The sequence below is a fragment of the Dromiciops gliroides genome, chromosome 6 (assembly GCF_019393635.1).
Source record: "Dromiciops gliroides isolate mDroGli1 chromosome 6, mDroGli1.pri, whole genome shotgun sequence".
NCBI classification, from domain to species: domain Eukaryota; kingdom Metazoa; phylum Chordata; class Mammalia; order Microbiotheria; family Microbiotheriidae; genus Dromiciops; species Dromiciops gliroides.
Genome location: NC_057866.1, coordinates 100,083,925 through 100,098,847, shown reverse-complemented (window position 1 = coordinate 100,098,847; position 14,923 = coordinate 100,083,925). Strand labels below are relative to the sequence as shown.

Sequence of the window (14,923 nt, the reverse complement as noted above, 5' to 3'; positions counted from 1 at the left end):
GAGGAAAAAGGAACTTGTTGCCCGGTGTTAGGCAAGTGAATAAGCAGCAACACCAGGTATCAAATCCAGGGATCATGGTACTGATAGATGAAAGAGGTTTTAGGGATGAGTCATTTAGTCCAAATGCCTGAATGGGAGGAAATTGAGGTCCACAGAGAGGAAGGGACAAGATTCAGTTCACAGAGTCAATACATGGTAGAGCTGGGATCTGAAACCATGCCTAGGGCTCTTTCAATGCCACAGCTGCCTTTCCTGCAATAAGGGAGGTCTCAGTAGTGCTGTTGGGGTGGGATCTTCACAAAAGTTATTTTCATGACGCAGGAGGGTATTCAAGGAAAGCTATGCTTTCTCCTACTTCTGACCTAGGCCCACCTAGGGCTCAGAAAGGATTGTCAAGGATGTAGTTGTTGCTGACCTTATGACCAAGAGTTTTTATCTAAAACTCCAAACCTTCAAGACTTTCAAGCATGGCCGGGTAAACAAGGTCTCCCCAGAGACACAGACACCCAAGGCAAGCCAGGGTCCGCAGGGCCACAATGAGGATTCAGTTGGCTCTCCTTTGGGTCGACACACTCAGCTCCAAGTAGAAGTGCTGGTTTGGAGAACATAAGCCCTTGGCCCTAGGCTCCTGTTGTTTTTAAATCTGTTGCTTACCTACATGCCCAGGGAAAGAAACAGTTTGGTACTCTCCTCAGGCCTAGCAGCAATAGAGGCTGCTTTCTTCCTCCACCTTCCCAAAGAATCATGGTAACATATAACACGAAATCTGAGCAAAAAGAATCCACCAGGGCTAGACCTTGGCTTGTGGGGCCTGGCATAATAAAATCAATGTTCCCAACTAAGACTGTTGTCTATCCTGCCACATCAGGGCTGATCAAAAGCACCAGTCCCCATCTCACCTTGCTTACTGCCCATGAGCACCTCCACAAATCGGAAATTCTTGAGACTTTCTGCCTGCCGAGGATCAGACAAAGACATTTCATTAAGCTTTTACCAAAGCCAACATACCTTGTCCATGAGGTGGTTTACAACAGTTACTGCACTGTTCACCCCAATATCTCATCTTCTCAAATAGAAAGCAAGAGGCCCAATGGAAAGACTCAAACCCAGGAAAAGGACTTAAAGACTAATAGTATCTCAGATTATCAAAGCAAGAAGGGACCTTGGGAGCAGCTGTGTGGCACAATGGATAAAGCACTGACCCTGGATTCAGGAAGACCTGAGTTCAAATCCAGCCTCAGACACTTGACACTTACTAGCTGTGTGACCCTGGGCAAGTCACTTAACCCTCATTGACCCCCCCCCCCAAAAGGACCTTAAAGGTTCTGTAGTAAGTCTAACACCCCAATTTTATAGATGACAAACCTCAGGCCTAGAGAAGGGAAAGGATTTCCTCAAGGCCACACAGATAGTAAAGGGCACAGCTAAATGTAGAACCTAAGCATTCTGACTCTAACACAAGTGTTCTCTCTACCATGCTGTGTGTCCTTGAGAGCTGCCCAAAGAGACCCAATTAGAATATGACTCAGTACAGCCCTCCTGGGTTTTTGTCTTCCAGTTTTCTCTGCCCAGTAATAACGTAACACTATTAGGTCAAAGTATGATCCTACTAGGCTGTAAGCTCTGAAAGGGAAGTATCACGTCTTTCTTAAATCTATACCACAGGTTCATAGAATTTAGAGCTTGGAAGCCATGAAACAAATAAGATAAGAGGGCTGGCATTGGAGGGGTAAGTCATGGGTTCAAATCCTGCCTATGACACTTCCTAGCTAAGTCACCCAACCTCTATGAAGTTAACTCTTCACTCTCCTCACCTGCAAAATGGAAATATCTTCCACATTTGCCTTTGTGGTGAGGCTCAAAAGAAGAAAAAAAGCATGTCACTAACTTCAAAGTGTTATTTATGTCTGTGTCAGTCATGGTGGTTGTTATTCTAGCCCTTTATTTTAGAGAGGTGGAAACTAAGACCCAGAGCTAGTAAGTGGCAGAGTTAGGACTGAACTGGTTCCCTGGACCCCAATCCAGTGTATTCTTTCTCCTGCATTATGCTGAGAGCACATGGCCCTGATGGTGGTAAGCACTTAAGACAAGTTTGCTAATTGACTAAGTGGCTGTTGCACCAAATACAACAGCATTACTTCAGGAGAACCTGCAGGAGAAAGGGGGCATGAGAATCAGCCCCTAAATTCCAGAGTAGCCAGAGCTTAAATGCTCACCTGTCGCCCCAGCAGCGGGAGGACTTCTTTCATCACGGTCTGAGCAGTGCTCTCTTTGTCGATCCGGATGGAGACGTAAGCCATTCCAACCCTGGAGGGAATGAGGATTTTAAGTCACTGACATTTCTGAGCTGGTGCCTGAGATCTCTTGGGAAAGGGAAAGTGCTAGATTCATTTAAAGGCTACATAAAATAGGGGATGGATGGGAAGTCAGAAGAGGAGGTCGACAGCAAGTCCACAAATTCCTACCCATTTCCCAATACAAAGGGTCTCATCCAAGCCACGGTGGGCTGCAGCCAGCTCAAACCAGCTCGCAAGAGGCAGCTGGTAAATTTTCAGCCCTAGTATTTGTATGTCAGACATTAGCAAATACTACGGATCAAAGCTTGACTTATTTTTTTTACTGACTGTCTAGACTTAAGAAAATGATGGAGAAAATGTTAGGAATGCCAACTAAGCTCAGAAGTGTGTTACATGTACATTGTTTTTCAGAGAGCTGGTTGTTAAATATTAACTAGAACACCACTGGACTTACCCCTGTTTTAAGTGGAGAAACCATTTGGATCCATGATAACTCAAATTCTAATTGTGAATAGACTACTACAACCTTTGGATTCCCTGGTCAGGAATGACCTTCCCCACTTTGACACCTCACTAAAGTAATCAGTGGAGAGGAAACACATGATCTAGTGAATAGTCTTCCTTCTTTGTATTCAGAAAGTCCTGGTTTCAACTCCCACCCTGAATTCAGTCCCATTCGGTAAGTGTCTCCCCACTCACTTCAGCCAAGCTGGGTAAATTTTGATAACTTCATGATCCTTGGGCTTAGCACGAATGATCCAAGCTTCGGGAATGGACTCTCTGAACACAGAAGGAATGCTGGTGCTGCTGGCATCCTCTGGGCCTCCGTTTTTGTGAGTTGCACAATCAGCCATGGACTGCTGAGCCAACGTCTGGAGCTCAAAGTCTCGTTGGTCCTCGTTAATGTAATAAGCCCTCAAGGCTGCCTCCTGCAAGACCAGAAGAGGAGGCAGGCAGTTATTTCTTTAAAAATATATGTATAATGATTGTAGTGGAATGGTCTTGTGCTACAGGAAATGACAAGCAGGATGATCCCAGAAAAACCTGGAAAGACTCATATGAACTGATGTATAGCAAAGTGAGCAGAACTGGGAGGACATTGTGCATAGTGACAGCAGTATTGTTCTATGAGCAATTGTGAATGACTTAACTACTCTCAGCAGTGCAATAATCCAAGACAATCCCAAGGGACTAATGATAAAGTATATTATCCATCCCCATAGAGAGAACTGATAAAAAGAGTACTTGTGGATTGTACATATATAACCTTTATCAGATTGGCTGATGTCTTGTGGAGTGGGGAGGAAGGAGGGAGGGAGAAAAATTTGGAACTCTAAATCTTATGAAAATGAATGTTGAAAACTACCTTTACATGTAACTGGAAAAAATAAAATAAATGTTTGTTGCAAAAAATATATGAATAAAGTGGGGCAGCTAGGCAGCACAGTGGATAAAGCACCAGCCCTGGATTCAGGAGGACCTGAGTTCAAATCCAGCCTCAGACGCTTGTGACCCTGGGCAAATCACTTAACCCCAATTGCCTCACCCCCCCCAAAAAAAAGCACTTTGCTAACTATACATGCAAACTATTATTATTATTATTATTATTATTTGTACTATATTCCAGCCAAACTTTATTACCTGCTATCTCATCTCCCAGCAAGGTGCCTTTGCACAGGCTGTCCCCTTTGCCTGGAATACACTCTACCTCACCTCCATCTCATACAATCCATATCTTCCTTAAAAGCTCAGCTAGAATCTCCCAGTTAGTCTCTCTGCTGCTCTAATCCATTCTCTCTATGACTGACATAATGTTCTTGAAACAGAAATCTAACCATGTTATTGCCCTGCTCAAACCCTTCAGTGGTTCCAGATTGCCACTAGGGAAAAATAGAAATCCTTCTAGACTCTACCACCTGCCTCCCACCTACCTTTCCAGCCATATTTCATACTACTCTCCTTTGCAAACTCTATCTTCCAGCCAAAGTGGACTTACTAACCAACTATTCACACAATGACCATCCCCAGACGCTCAGTGCCCAACCTGTCCTCCAGAACTGTAACAAACACCTTGTCCCTTGTGTCCGCTTCTCATGATCTTTGCTTCTTTCAAGGCTCAATTCAACTGTCAGAGCTCCTGTATATGGCATTCCCAACATTTCCCCAAGCGTTAGCTCCCTCCTTCCCAAATTTAACTGTGAATTAGAGGAATAATGTATCCTCCCCTCCCCTCAGTAAAATAAGATTCTCAAGATCAGAGATTACTTTGGGTTTTTCTTTGTATCTGACCCTAGTGTCTTATACCCAGTAATAAATAAATGTCTGCTCATCTAAATCACTATTGATTAGAGAAATGCAAATAGAAACAACTCTGAGGTACCACCTCACACCTATCAGATTGGCTAATATGTCAGAAAATGAAAATGATAACTGTTGGGAGAAAATGTGGGAAAATTGGAACACTAATGCTTTGCTGGTAGAGTTGTGAACTGATCCAAACATTCTGGAGAGCAATTTAAAACTATGCCCAAAGGGCAATCAAACTGTGCAGACCCTTTGATCCAGCAATACTACTACTAGGTCTGTATCCTTCAAAAAGATCATAAAAAAAGGGAAAAGGACCTACGTGTACAAAAATATTTATAGCAGCTCTTTTTGGTGTGGCAAAGAATTGGAAATTGAGGGGATGCCCATCAATTGGGGAATGGCTAAACAAGTTGTGGCATATGACTAATGTGAATGGAATACTATTGTGTTATAAGAAATGATGAGCAAGCTTCCAGAAAAACCTGGAAAGACTTACATGAACTGATGCTGAGTGAAGTGAATAGAACCAGGAGAACAATGTACACAGTAATGACACTGTACAATGATCAACTATGATAGACTTAGCTCTTTTCAGCAATACAATGATCCAAGACAATTCCAAAAGATTCATGACAGAAAATGTTCTCCACATCCAGAGAAAGAACTATGGGGTCTGAATGCAGATCAAAGCATAGTATTTTCACTTTTTTTTGTGGCTTTTCCCTTTTGTTGTGTTTCTGTTTTTACAACATGACTAATGTAGAAATATGTTTGCATGATTATCCATGTATAACTTATATTAGATTGCTTGCTGTCTTGGGGAGGGATAAAAAATTTGCAACTCAAAATCTTATAAAAAATGAATGTTGAAAACTATCTTTACATGAAATTGGAAAAAATAAAATACTATTTACAGAAAAAAATATATTAAAAAATATAAATGTTGGGGGCAGCTAGCTGGTGCAGGGGACAAAGCACTGGCCCTGGAGTCAGGAGGACCTGAGTTCAAATCTGTCCTCAGACACTTGACAGTTACTAGCTGTGTGACCCTGGGCAAGTCACTTAACCCTCATTGTCCTGCCCCCCCCCCCCAAATATACATATACACACATAAATGTCTGCTGAATTGAGTTGAATAGCACAGCTAGTCCAATGAAGAAAAAGTAGATTAGCCTAGAACCACCTGCCCACAGTCCCATAGCGGGCTATGAGTTGGGGGTCCATCCCAGCCCCTGCCATCTGGGACTATGCTATCTCTTACCACAACCTCCCCTGTCTTTGCTATTCTGGGAATGGTGATCAGCCGGAACTGGTTGCGCTTCACGGCATCGTTACCATCAAAGATCTTCAGTGTCTGTTTGCCTAAGAGGAAAAAGGCAGAGAGTTTCTTAAATGTAACATTTTACTTTTTAGGCAAGACAATGAGAAATCAGAATTAAAAGGCAGAACTCTGACTCCTAGCTCCAAAACAATCCTTGGCATGGATCTGACCAAGCCCTGATGTGGTTCCAACTGACCTCTGACCTCACCACCAGACTATGCCCTGATCTGAGCCTAGACTGATTCCCAGACACCCACAAAAAAAAACACAAGGTAAAACCTAACACACTCAGCAGCACAGGGATTATGAAGAAAAGGATGACAAGGAGAAAGTGCAGGAGATACTTTCACCTTGTCCCTGGGCCATTCACTTCCCCTTCCTTAGGTTTCAGATTGCTCCATATTTAACTGGTATCCACAGCTTCCCATAAATCCCCCAAAGAAGATCTCTCCAGCATGCTAAGTAAGTACTGTGTAATCATTATTACTGCTTGTCTGAGAGGTAGAGCTAGGGATGGACAGGAATACCTGAGTTCAAATCTGGCCTTAGACATTTACTAGCTGAGGCAAGTCTCTTAACCTGTCTGCCTCAACTATAAAATGGGGATAATTAATCTCTCCCAGAGTTGTTGTAACTATTCAATGAAATGATTTTTCTGAAGTGTTTACTCCAGTGCCTGGCACATAAAAGGTGCTTAGATGCTTATTTCCTTTGTGCCTGCTATTATCCCCATCTTACAGATGAAGAAACTGAGGGTCAGGGAGATCAAGTGACTTGTTCATATTCACGCATATGTATGACATAAAAGGTGAGATTAAACCCAGGTTTTCCTGACTCCAAATCCAATGCTTTTCCCACTACAGTCCCCTACATATGTGTAGTGCTCTGTAGTACATAGGCACTTCCATGTTCATCATGTAATCTAATATTTTTTTTCTTTTTTTTTTGCAGGACAATGAGGGTTAAGTGACTTGCCCAGGGTCATGCGGCTAGTAAGTGTCAAGTGTCTGAGGTCAGATTTGAACTCAGGTCCTCCTGAATCCAGGGCTGGTGCTTTATCCACTGAGCCACCTAACTGCCCCAAGTAATTTAAAAAAAAAAAAAGAATGCTCTACGTCACTAATCAGAGAAATACAAATCAAAACAACCCTGAGTTTTCACCTCACACCTTTCAAATTGGCAAAGAAGTCAAAAGATGGGAATAGTCAATGTTTGCAGGGGTTATAGAATGATAAGCATGCTATACATTGTTGGTAGACCTACAATGTGTTACAACCACTTTGGAAAGCAATTTGGAATTATGCAATTAAAGTGACCAAAATAGCCATACCCTTTGAACTGTACATTCCAAGGAAGCCATCAAGAAGAAGAAAGTCTCCATATATACCAAAATATTTACGGAAGCACTTTTTTTTGTGATGGCAAAGAACGGCAAACAAAATAGACGCCTGTCGAATGGGGAACAGATAAACAAACTGAAGTGCATGAATGTAATGTAATATTACTGCGCTGAAGAAATAATGTATGTGACAAATACAGAGAAGCAGGGAAATATCTACATGAACCAAAAAGAGATAAGTAAAGCAGAGCCAATCTACACAGTAACCACAACAATGAAAATGGAAAAAAAAAAACACACACCAAAAAATCAAGTGAACTATCAAAATGATAAAGATCAAGCAGGACTCAAATGAAGAAAGATGAGAGGACATCCCCAACCCACTCTCTTATGGAGGTTGGAGGTCCACGGTGTGGCATATTCCATGTTTTCAGACTTTGTATTATATAGATCAAGCTGTGCTTCCCTCTTCTTTTTAATCTTTAAAAAAAATACTATTTGGTAAATGGAGGAGCTCTCTGGGAGGAAGACAAGAGGGATGATGGGGATAACACGGTGTGAAAACAGAAGACATCAATAAAAACTTATTTCAAAATAATTTAAGGGGGCAGCTAGGTGGCGCAGTGGATAAACCACCAACCCTGGATTCAGGAGGACCTGAGTTCAAATCTGACCTCAGATACTTGACACTTACTAGCTGTGTGACCCTGGGCAAGTCATTTAACCCTCATTACCTCACCAAAAAAAAATTTAATAATAATAATAATAATTTTTTTTAAAGGGGAATAGCCCGAGAGCAGTAGTTACAGAATCACATGCAGAGAGGACTAGTGATTGTAGTAAGAGAGCACTGAGTATGTAGAGACATCAATAGCTCAACCGGAGAAAGATTTTGTCATAGGAGTGATTCAAGGATTGTGTAAAAGACAGCAATATGTTGTGTCAATGCAGTCTAGAATAAGTACATGGATGGTGTACAGATCAGATAATAAAAGGGTGGGGGTGGGGGAGTGGATGGTGACTGTGGATGACAGTGACCTGGGTCCAAGCATCTTCCTACACGCTGACAGACCAGCCAGGTATGACCTGTGATGAAAAGTACAAGATCAGATTCTATTTCATGGAGCATATGTAAACTCTGCCTTTCTGAGCTGTTCCTGGTTCTTTTGAGGGAAGAGATTACCCATTGTGAGAAATAAGGTAGCCAGAATGAAGCCAGATCTAATAAGCATTGATTAAGTGTCAACTCCATACAAGGTATTGTGCTGGGTGCCGGGTAACATGAAATATAATAGTAGCATGCTACCTGACTGAATTTGTATTTTAACCTGTAGATAAGAGGAAATAGTGAGTGTCTGAGCAGGGCAATGATGTGCTTAGATCCGGGCCTAAGGAAGATCACAGTGGCCTTTACCTTCAACGCAGACAATACCTATTAATTCAAGCTGCTCATTTAAACCAGTAGCTAGCTCTAACAACTGCTCTTCTCCATCTCTCTGGAGAGGGCTTTTCCTTCTGGCTAAAATGATACCCGCAGTGAGAGGACGTGAGGCCAGGAAAAAATTCCCAATGTGCTTGAGATTCCGAGTTCTGATGGTCAGAAGAGAACAGACAAGAAGGTAATCACACAGAGGCCAGACTCTCTGGCTATTTGTATAGAGCAGGAGGACTGGGAGAAAGAGATAGTAAACCCAGAGACCATTTCCTGTCCCTTCTACAGGGACAAGCAAGAATACTCCTTGATCTGAGCAGGAAGCCAGCATCATCATTTGGCTTTATCACGTTGCAGGGTGGGTGGGGAAGCCATTATTTCTAGCACATCTGCTGCTGACCCATCTGCCTCCAACGGCTCCAGAGATGCAGGGAAATGACCCTCATGGAGGCTCTGTGGCTGCAGATAATGTTTGATAGGTGCTGGGAACTTCTTACCCTACCCTAGAAGGGGAGCAGTCATCTCTTCTGCAAATAAGCTGATATTTACGGAACAATTCTCTGAGCTCTGAGGATCTGGAGGGTCTGAGGTCCAGGCCTTGAGTGTCTGTGTGACCTTGATAAGTGAGTGCTTTCTTCTCTCTGGGCCTCAGTTTCCTCATTTGTAAAATAAGGAAGTCAGCCAGACTAGATGACCTTTCAAGGTCCTTTCCAGTCCTAGATGGTGACGTTCCCATTATTCCTGGGTCGTAAAGTCCCTTTCAGAACCGACGGACCTGTGAAGTCACCACCAAGTCTCCAAGGGATTAAATAGTGTGTTCCCTTCTCTGGCCTTCCCTAGTGAGCGGCATTTAGCTACCTGGGGAATCTGATGAAAACATTTTTCTTCTCTGTTGGTTCCATCTGGAGACTCCCTGCTGCATTAATTGGGCCGTGATAAGTCTATTAAATGCCTGCGAAAAGTAATTATCTCAGTCTTCCAAATCCTCTTGGCACTTAGCTAAAAGCAGGGCATCCGAGGTGCTGCTCCTGGGAGCTCCAAGGGCCACAGCAGCACCCGCACCCACACCCGCACCAGCCTCTCTGCCCCTCGGCCGGCGGCCAGAACAACTGAGGGGATCTTCAGCTGCACTGACCAAGGCATATTGGCCAGAGCAAGAGCCACGGGATACAGAGACCCACCCCTGCTGTGTCATCCGGAGCGCTGGCCCCGGTCCTGGGCATGGCATCTTAGCAAAGACAACAACAAACCAGGCTGTTTGTCTCCTGCCATTCTTTTTATCCCCAGCACTTAGCAGAGAACCTGGCACATGGCAGACACTTAATAAACGTCAGTCTCCATTCTGGAGAGCAATTTGGAACTGTGCCCAAAGGCCCATCAAACTGTGCATACCCTTTGATCCAGTAATACCACTACTAGGTCAGTATCCTAAAGAGATTTTTTAAAAAGGGAAAAGGATCTTTTTATGCTAATCTATTTATTTATTTTTAATTTTTGAATTTCATTTTTTTCAATCTTAATAGTATTTTATTTTTTTCCATTCACATGTAAAGATAGTTTTCAACATTTGTTTTTCGAAGATTTTAAGGTCCAAATTTTTTTCCTTCCCCCTCCTTCCCCTCCTCCCCCCCAAGACAGCAAGCAATCTGATATAGGTTATACATTACAATCATGTTAAGCATATTTCCACATTAGTTATGTTGTAAAAGAAGAATCAGAACAAAAGGGAAAAACCTCCAAAAAACGAAAAAAAGTAAAAATAGTATGGTTCAATCTGCATTCATATTCCACAGTTCTTTTCTGCATGTGGAAAGCATTTTCCATCAAGATTCCTTTAGAATTGTCATGGATCATTATATTGCTGAGAAGAGGGAAGTCTATCATAGCCAGTCATTGCACAGTGTTGCTGGTACTGTGTATGATGTTCTCCTGGTTCTTCCAACTTCATTTTGCATCAGTTCATGTAAGTGTTTCCAGGTTTTTCTGAAATTTGCTTGTTCATCATTTCTTACAGCACAATAGTATTCCATTACATTCATATACCATAACTTGTTTAGCCATTCTCCAACTAATTTAATCATCCCCTCAATTTCTAATTCTTTGCCACCAGAATGAGAGCTGCATGTACGTGTAAGTCCTTTTCCCTTTTTTATGATTTCTTTGGGATACAGACCTAGTAGTGGTATTGCTGGGTCAAAGGGTATGCACAGCCCCAGAGCCTTTTGGGCATAGTACCAAATTGCTCTCCAGAATGGATGGATCAGTTCACAATTCTACCAACAATGCATTCATGTTCCAATTTTTCCACATCTTCTCCAACATTTCTTATTTTCAAAAAGGACCTATTTATACAAAAAATATTTATAGTGGCTCTTTTTGTGGTGACAAAGAATTGGAAATTGAGGGAATGCCCATCAATTGAGGAATGGCTGAATAAGTTGTGGTACATGATTCTAATGGAATACTATTCTGCTATAAGAAATAATGAGCATTATGATTTTTTAAAAACCCCAAAAGACTTATATGAACTGATGCAAAGTGAAGTGAGCAGAATCAGAACATTATACACAGTAACAGCAATACTGTACAATGATCAACAGTGAATTACTTAGCTATTCTCAGTAATACAATGATCCAAGACAATTCTAAAGGACTTAGGATGAAGCATGCTATCGGCCTCCAGAGAAAGAATGCAGATTGAAGCACACTTTTTTCATGTTTTTTTTTTCTTGTGGTTTGTTTCTTCTTTCACAGCATGACTAATACAGAAATATGTTTTACATGACTGCACACATATAACCTATATCAAATGGCTTACTGTCTTAGGGAGGAGGAAGGTGAGGGAGGGAGAAAATTTTGGAACTCAAAGTTTTCAGGGTTTTTTAATGAATGTTAAAAATTGTCTTTACATGTAATTGAGAGAAAATAAAACGATATTCTTTTTTTTTTTTTTTGGTGAGGCAATTGGGGTTAAGTGACTTGTCCAGGGTCACACAGCTAGTAAGTGTCAAGCGTCTGAGGGCAGATTTAGAACTCAGGTCCTCCTGACTCCAGGGCCAGTGCTCTATCCACTACACCACCTAGCTGCCCCTAAAACGATATTCTAAGAAACATGCTGGTTGACTGGCTGACTGACATATGAAGAGGCTGATGAGGATAGTGAGAGAAGTAGATACCAAATGAAGAAGGATCAAAGACCACAGGAATCTATGGAGAGAACGGAGGGTGTTTACTGCGGAGAAGAGAAGACTTAAAAGTATTATGATATTGATCTTCCAAGGCTAACGAGTAGTTAAATGGAAGAGGGATTGGATCTCTTCTATTTGGAACAGAGAGAAGAAGTTTCAGAGAGGCTTATTTAAGCTCTATGTTAAGAAACTTTCTAACAGATGCCTTCTATGTAGGAATAGGACAAGTTGCCTCAGAGAGAAAGTGACTTTCCCCATCACTAGAAGTCTCAGAACCAAGACTATGGGATCACTTTTCATGTATTTCTGTTGGAGGAAGCTGGGAAGGGAGTTAAGGGTTGGACTAAAGAACAATTGCAGAGCCTTTCAGCTCGAAAGTTCTGGGATTTTCTCTGTTCAGACACTGTTTCTCTGGCAGGAGCAGTATGTGGTTCTCCCCACCCCCCACAAAGGAAACCTATTCTTTCTGCTCTCAGCACCCCTGAAGGAAAGGGGCAAGGAGATGGGACAAATCAATACAGGCTAGAGAGCTCCATACAGTCAAGTCATTAATCATTTAGTAAGTGCTTCATATATGCCAGGCACTGTGCCTGGGGAGATGAATACAAGCAAAATAAGAATGATAGCCCCCGTCCTAGAAGAACTTACATTGTCACAGGAAAAGATAACACATAGCCTACCATCCTGAGGATGCTAGGTAATGGGTAGGTCTGGGAAGCAGAATTAATCTATAAAGTTTCTATCTAGGGGGCAGTTAGGTGACGCAGTGGATAAAGCACCAGTCTTGGATTCAGGAGGACCTGAGTTCAAATCCGACCTCAGATACTTGACACATACTAGCTGTGTGACCCTAGGCAAGTCACTTAACCCTCATTGCCCCACCCCCCCAAAATTTTTTTCTATGTAGATAAAGTTTGAGAGTTTGTTCTCAGCTTATTATTACTTCTTCAAACTCTAAAGATCTCTCTGTTCACGTCTTCCTATTTGGCAGAGTCCATCAAGTTTCACTGCAATTCCACTCACTGCAGGAGCATAAGGTCATGGGACCATAGCATTTCCTATGTGACAGGGACTTCAGAGGGCATCCCAATTATATCTTTTTTTTTTTTTTTGCGGGGCAATTGGGGTTAAGTGACTTGCCAAGGGTCACACAGCTATAGTTAAGTCTTAAGTTTCTGAGGCCAGATTTGAACTCAGGTCCTCCTGAATCCAGGGCTAGTGCTCTATCCACTGCGCCACCTAGCTGCCCCTCATCCCAATTATATCTAACAGGAATTCCCCACACAAGGTCACCTCCAAAGTTGGCCTCTTCCACTTTTGAGCAGGATGAATTGTCCATGTTTTTCAACTTCTATCAAATAGAAATCTGCATCTGCCACTCATATTCCTAGTTCTGCTCTCTGGAACCAAATGACACATTGAATCCTTCTTTCACATGACAACCCTTCAAATGTTGAGAGAGCAGCCATGCCCCTATCAGACCTTCTCTTTGCCAGGCTAAACTTTCCCCAGTTCTTCAGCCAATTCTTCAGGGTCTCCAGAGCTCACCTCCCTCACCCTCCTGGCCACCATTCTCTACAGGAACTCAAGCTTGTCAAAGTCTTTGACACAAATGTAGAGCTCAGGTTTGAGAACCATATTTGCAGAGATGCTCTGATCAAAAATATCGCAGCTCTCACTCTGAACAGTAAACCTCTAGTAAGGCAACCAAGAGAAATTCACATTGGAGGAAGTAGAGTAAAGCTGACAGAGAGCTGGCCTTAAAACCAAGAAGATGGAGGTCCAAGGCCCTGCTGGGACACACATTGGCTGGGTGATCCAAGGTAAATAAATTAATCTCAGTACTCTAGGCAACCCCTTAAGATTTTTAAATTGCAGGGAAGGTATCAACCTACATTGGTAGAGAGAGTTTCTCTACCTGGGAGTTCATCATACCAGCAAAATCACAGATCCACTCTCTATCTCCTACATTCAAATGATCTATTTTGGCTACACTACTGACTCATATTGAATTTGTGGTCCGTTAAAACCCATGAATGATCCATCTATACCTGCCACATCCTTTCTACGGTTCGTTTTTTTTTAAAAAACCAAATGCAAACTCTGGCTCAGAGGCAGGAAGTAAGTTACTCACATGACTAGTATATATAGTAGAACTGAAAAAAAAAAGTGGGGGGATGATTTTTAGAACCCAAATGCAAGATTTTAAATTTATCCTGGTTAAATTTCATTTTTGTTAAGTTTGGTCTCTCTCTCTCTCTCTCTCTCTCTCTCTCTCTCTTTCTCTCTCAACCACTGAGATCTTCTTGGTTCTGGACTATATTGTTGGATAGATTAGTCAACCTTCCCAGTTTTGCAACATCTAGAAATGAGAGATAGAGGCCATCAGTGGCTTTACTGTGTGATAAAATAATGGGATTTAGCAGATACTCAAAGACCCACCTGGAGATTAATCTAGGCTGATTGAATCAAGTGAGAGTGATTGACTGCTGATTAGCCTACTTCAAGTAAACTGGATTGTAATCACACCTGGCTATCCCTTAAGAAGGTATTATTCTCAGAAGCTAGACTGTGAACTCAACTTGAGAACACCTTCAAAACCAATGGATTTGGATGACGCCAACCAATCAGCTTGAAGCAGTGTGTAAGGACTGCCTCTGTTCCAGACCTATAAAAAGCTTCCACAATCAGCTTGCTGGAGAGAGTTCATGATTGAAGCAGGCTCATGGCAGAGGACTTGAGGAAGAACCCGACCAAGCTGGAACTCCAGGCTAGATAGGCCTTTTCTTAACTTTCTGAACTCCATGGGAATACCTGTATGCTTTAATAAATGTTTAATGCCCAAAGACTGGTGCTAAAGCTTCTAATTTAAGGCAACCACAATATAGATTTTAAACATCACTGATAAAAATGCTAAACCCCAGATTTCAATTTGAAGAGAGATGTGGGCTGGGTAGACCCCGAGCCTGGAAAATATCACAGAAGCAGAATGTGTTTAAGAAAACTGCATGACTCGAGCTTATTTCTTGTCCTTTGTGG

General features: G+C 42.1%; 1 protein-coding gene across 1 annotated transcript in view; it reads right to left on the bottom strand.

Annotated features, from left to right (window-relative positions):
- DGKQ (diacylglycerol kinase theta) overlaps positions 1–14,923 on the bottom strand; it is a 119,881-nt gene that overhangs the window by 51,215 nt on the left and 53,743 nt on the right. The window contains exons 8-11 of the mRNA XM_043969759.1: positions 5,866–5,966; positions 2,997–3,226; positions 2,217–2,307; positions 900–954 (exon numbers count right to left, since the gene is read on the bottom strand). Of these exons, the coding sequence (XP_043825694.1) occupies positions 900–954; positions 2,217–2,307; positions 2,997–3,226; positions 5,866–5,966 (477 nt within the window). The remainder of the gene's footprint in view (positions 1–899; positions 955–2,216; positions 2,308–2,996; positions 3,227–5,865; positions 5,967–14,923) is intronic.